This window comes from Paramisgurnus dabryanus, chromosome 10 (assembly GCF_030506205.2).
Source record: "Paramisgurnus dabryanus chromosome 10, PD_genome_1.1, whole genome shotgun sequence".
NCBI lineage: Eukaryota > Metazoa > Chordata > Actinopteri > Cypriniformes > Cobitidae > Paramisgurnus > Paramisgurnus dabryanus.
The window spans coordinates 3,391,646-3,397,653 of record NC_133346.1 but is presented as its reverse complement, the minus strand read 5'-3'; the positions used below and the strand labels follow the sequence as shown (position 1 = coordinate 3,397,653).

The 6,008-nt window shown below is 33.3% G+C and overlaps 1 protein-coding gene across 1 annotated transcript; it reads right to left on the bottom strand.

The window, feature by feature from the left end:
* Positions 1-1,064: 1,064 nt before the first annotated feature.
* Positions 1,065-4,749, bottom strand: LOC135744514 (cyclin-dependent kinase 2-associated protein 1). The gene is made up of 4 exons (XM_065262686.2): positions 4,547-4,749; positions 2,079-2,170; positions 1,864-1,990; positions 1,065-1,764 (listed from the first exon to the last, which is right to left on the bottom strand). Exons 1-4 carry the CDS (start codon positions 4,599-4,601, stop codon positions 1,697-1,699), a joined length of 342 nt encoding a protein of 113 aa, XP_065118758.1. The 5' UTR covers positions 4,602-4,749; the 3' UTR covers positions 1,065-1,696.
* Positions 4,750-6,008: the final 1,259 nt, after the last annotated feature.

The window sequence follows — 6,008 nt, the reverse complement described above, 5'->3', positions numbered from 1 at the left end:
ATAAATCTTTGGTGTCTCCAGAGCACATATTTGAAGTTTTAGCCCAAAATACCATATAAATAATTTATTATAGCATGTTAAAATTGCCACTTTGTAGGTGTGTGAAAAAATTTGCCGTTTTGGGTGTGTCCTTTAAAATGCAAATGAGCTGATGAAATTCAAACACTGATCACAATGATTGTTGCAATTTAAACTCAATTGTGCTTTTCTCTGCACTAAATGGCAGTGCTGTGGTTGGATAGTGCAGATTAAGGGGTGGTATTATTATAATAAGAGCTCCTTATGACATCATAAGGAGAGCCAAATCTCAACTTCCTGTTTTTTCATGTGCTTGTAGAGAATGGTTTACATATGTGAAGTTCTAGCTTAAAATACACCAAAAATAATTTATAAATTTATTATAGCATGATAAAATTGCAACTTTGTAGGTGCCATTTTTTGCGTGTGTCCTTTAAAATGCATATGAGCTGATCTCTGCACTAAATGGCAGTGCCGTGGTTGGATAGTGCAGATTAAGGGGCTGTATTATCCCCTTCTGACATCACAAGGGGAGCCAAATTTCAATGAGCTATTTTTTCACATGCTTGCAGTGAATGGTTTACCAAAACTAAGCTATTGGGTTGATCCTTTTCAAATTTTCTAGGTTGATAGAAGCACTGGGGACCCAATTATAGAACTTAAACATGAAAAAAGTCAGATTTTCAAAATAAGTCCCCTTTAAAGGGATAGTTCACCCAAAAATTAAAATTCTCTCATCATTTACTAACTCTCATTATGTTACAAACCTGTATAAATGTATTTGTTCTGATAAACACAAAGGAAGATATAATTTGAGAAATGTTTTTTTTTTTTTACTTTCATAGTATTCTTTTTTTCTACTATGGAAGTGAATAGGGTCCACAAACGGTTTGATTACAAACATTTCTCAAAATATCTTCCTTTGTGTCCATTTTTGGGTGAACTATCCCTTTAAGATAAGTAACTATTGGTGGAACCCATCACTATCGTAATAAATTTATATAAAAGTAGTAATTTTATACAAAACAAACAAGTCAACAATCAAAAATGTTTAATACACAATCCATGTCATATTTATTGACAGATATACAAAATTCCAAAGTGTGACTTTTTTGTCTTTACATGAAAATACATTTTATTACACAAGGTAATAAATACAAATAAAGACGAACATGATGGCAACACTAATAATACTACTTTTCAGTATCTCCCCAAATAAAAGAAAACTTACCTATCCATTATTGGGACCAATGAGAAAATACCTTAAAACGTATCCTGAGACCTATTTCTAAAAGCACATATCTAGTCTAAACCTGTAAAAGCCATGCAAGTTTCTAATTTGGGACCTATAATCTGGTTGCATGCATTTTTGCTTATTTAAACTTTACTTCAGATACTATGTGGTCAAAAAACAAAAACAAGATAGATAATAAAATATCTAAAAAAACAAACAAAAATAAATGGCAACAGTTCCAAATGTCAGCATTTATAAATCAAGAGATATGATCTCCGAGTCTTGTTTTCCCTCCAAGCCACATAAGAAAATTTGTAACATAAATGCTCCATTGTTTGATTGTTTTATCCCCCGTCAAAGGAAAGGCATGCATGATTCCCATGTGAAAGGGTTTAAGAAGACACAGTTCTTTTTGCTGTATGGATTAAAAAACAAATTTAGGGGCTAGGATCTCGCGTTACGTTCTGTTTCTGCCAGACATTCCCGAACAAGCCCTCTCGCATGAATGATACCTTCAACACAAAACAAAAGCGAAGTACAGTTAGCAGGGTACAATATTAAACATCAGTGCATTTGAGGAAATAATAATAATTTTTTTTAAAAATGCAAACCTCTTTTAAGCCGTTCCATTGCACTTTTACTCCCTGCGTACGTTGGTCTTATTTCCTTCCCAAGTTCCTCAATAATGGCAAGAAGTTCGGCATATTTACTCTGGGGTACTTGGTTACCGTTTGGTCCCTGAACATTATACGTCAGAAATAAAAAAGATCAAGTCTGACTTGGAATCAATTGCTATGATTTTTTTGCAGGACAATTTAAAATTTACCTGTGGGAACCCCAGTGATGGTGGTCCAAAGTCATTTAAAATTGGTTTGTATGACTGTACATTTGCCATAGAAGACGGAGAGGGAATGCCTCCTGTAAAAGTAACCCGAAAATAGACGTTAATAAACACTTTATGAAACACATATGTACAAATATATGACCGAATGTCTTTGTTAGATAACCACTGCATTCAAATGGTTTTTAATTATATTGAGCATTTAACTGCAATTGCATGTTGATCTATGATCTTTCCTCTCAAAAAATTAAATAAAGTACATAATTGTCTATATGCAACATTGACCTTGTACATCATGTCTGACAAGCATTCGTCCAAAGTGCATTCAAGCTACACATCAATTTTGAATGTGACTTGAATCCCTGACCTGATATATAATCACATTTAAATAAGAATAAAGAAAGATATATGGATTATAAACAAATTCACTAGTATTACCATGCAAATCATTACAGGAAAGTTTAAAAAAGATGTCTAGCTTGTCTTTTTGTGGTAAACCTTAAAAATAATAACATTGTTTTCTGTAAGTTATCAAATGTTGTTGCTTGTTAAGTTTCCTATTCATAAAAATTCACATTTTTTTCAAACTTATATTTTAAACAGAATGAGTAATGGCTTTCTATTGATTAATTGTATAATATGTATGTTACAAGCAGTGTTCGGTAAATTGCTCAAAAAAAGTAATTAATTACTATACTAATTACATCATCAATCTTGTAATAGATTACTATACAAATTACTCTCAAAAAAGCATTTAATTACTTATAACTAATTACTTTCTAAATCCTATTTAGTAAATGATCAAAGGATAGGCTTGAAATGGTTTGAATAATTAATATAAAATTACATTAATTATTCTGGTCACATTTTAGGGTCCAATTCTTACAATTAACTAACTATAAACTACTTTTGCCTCAATATACTCCAACTACTACTTATTAATACTTAGTAAAGTAGTTGTAATTAAAGTATTGATAGAAATGGGGAGGGTTAAGGATGTAGAATAAGGTTTTGCAGAATCAGGCATTAATACGTGCTATTTAAGTACTAATAAACAGCCAATTTCTTAGTAATATTAATGCTAATAACCAACCAGTTAATAGTAAGAATTGGAAACTAAAGTGTTACCATTATTCTAATTAACTCACCAAAGTATTTAAATTAAGAAAAATACATAAAAAACATGCACTTTAACTTTAAAGGGGACATATCATGAATAAAATAAATTTGGTTCCCCTTGTGATGTCAGAAGGGGAAAAATACCACCCCTATCTGCACTTAAAGTCTTGTGAAATGTCCCCTTTACATTTTGATGTTAAATCGACTATTGCATTATTAACATAATTGTTCAACAGTCCATGCACAGTATTGAGTTCAATATTACTATAAGAAGTAACTATAATTAAATTACAGGAAAAATAATTTTGAGGAATACCTTACATCAATTACACTGCCTTAAAAACTAAAAAGCTTTAAAAACTTCTGTTTGCAAATCTTCCTTTATTGCAAGGGTCTTAAACCTTTTTTAGGCCACGGGCCCCTTAATGGATAAAGAGGAGGAGCAGGGACCCCCTGTATCAAATTAAGACTGGATTTATTTTACTTTGTTATAATGGTTAGGTTATAAAGATATTCAAATAATAATTTTTGGCGCACTACATAGCATTTGATTTTAATTTTATCGTAGGGACGTTGTGCTCTTCATTTGTCAAGTTTTAATTATTTTCCTATTAATGCATTTTTATTTGATATCTAATTTCATTTTTCCAAAAAATTGGTTTGCATTTAAACAATATTTGGAGGACCCCCAGCCATACCACCACAGAAAAAGACCAATGCTTAAATGACCTAGTTCTCAAAATGTTTAATTATTTGCAATTAATTTTGCAACGCCTCTTTTTTATTTCTTGCATTTGCATTATTCCATTCGATTTCTTACGTTCCACTGTCTAAATCGTTGTCAAAAAGTGTTTCTGTATTTTTATGAGCATAAATAGAGAAAGGAAACGTCCCCGTGACTCCACAGTGCAGTACCACACTTCACCGCTAGGCGTCATTGAAGAGCAATAAAACACTGCACGTCTGAATCCGATCAATCAACAACCCGAGAGACAATCATGGAGGGAACGGCACGGGCTTGATCTTAGCCGCTAAAAGGATTCATTTTTATCACAATCTAGAGGCCTGCACCCAAACCCATCCGGCCACGACGCGACGCGAGAACCTCGGAAAGGACCCGAACATCCACCGCACGGCGATATTTAACCCGGCCGAAGCGAGGAACGCGTTTTTTTCACTTGTAATAATGGCGGATGTGAAGTATCTGACCCTATAGCGATTATACTGGACAAAAACTACACACGACTGTTCTTCAGGTATTCTCTCTCACGCCAGTGCTTACGTTCGACCAAATACACTCAAGACAGAGAGTTTTCCGCGCTTTTTCGTCATACCTTGGTTCCCTGAAGTTCCCGGAAGGTGTTGATGGGGATTGGGCTTGTAAGACATACCTGAAGAGATAATAAACGAGAGAAATAAAAATGTCCCTAAAATCAGCGGAGCGTCCGTCTGCCAGACACTTTTTGTTTACAGCGGAGCGGCACCGGCAAATATGGCCGCGTCACTCCTCATGACACACACACACACACACACACACAATACTGTCCATCATTAACATCACAAAGACAATTAATACAATATTATTAATAAAATCATCAATACTTTACAGCATCGTCACAGTGACAAGTGAAGAAACTTGAAAATCTTTTAATAAAATATGAAATAAAAAGAACACTGTCCTTTATCTATAAAGTATAGTACATATATGATGTAATAAATATACTTTTACAATGATTTGTGACCATATCACAAATTTTCATAATTGATATTTTTAATTATTGTTAAATGCCTCATATTGTTTTAGAATAATAATAATATGCTAATAACACATTTAGCTGTAAATACTTGCATTTATATACATATAATGGCTCCTTCATTTATATATATATATTATATCAAATTTTAAACTAAAAAAAGTGGTACAGTGTATCATTTCAAAATTGAATTCACAGCAGATTTCAAAACTTACCACTTTCTATATTAGCTACACACATCAAAACCAAAAGTGCAATAAAGATCAAAAAGATTAAATGTGCTGGATGTGAACTCAAATTCATCTAAAAGCAAAATGAGTCTTTGAACCTAGCAGTCATTTTACGGTCTAGTTCATAGGTGCCCAGACTAGGGCCAAAAATGTCTTTTAATTTGGCACGTCATGCTATGTGAGATAAGGAAAAAGGATAAACGTCATCGACGCAGAAGTTCATATTTCTACCTAAAATGTAACTTTTTTTTATTTGTACATTACAAAAATGTAAATTGAAATCCAAGAAATTAAGGTGAATATTTTTTATCATGTACATGCAAAGTTGAAGGTGTAGCATGCATCACAGGGCTCTGACTAACTTTTTTCACTAGGAGGGGAACACGGTGGCCCCCAACTGAAAATTTTAGGGGCGCAACCAGAAAATTTAGGTGCACACACTGTAAATCAACATGCTAACCAAATATTCACATTTCTACTCATTTCCACTGTATTACCCATATATACTTTCATGATAGATGCAGAAAGTACAATGTGCTGTTTCAAATTCAGTATCACATCACAAAAAAGGTCAAATTTACTGGTTGCACATGTGCAACTGGATGTAAAATTCAGTGGCACACGCTCAAATTTTGGTGGCAAAATGCAGTCTGGAGCCCTGGATCACGAAACTCAACGAACTTTGGTACTATAGGCTAATAATGGAGGTCGAGGCAGTGGCACACAGACAAAAAAAATTATTGGCAAAATGAGTTGCCTTTGAAAATAAAACTGCATTAGTTATGCATAAACAGAGTAATGTTTTCTTTTTA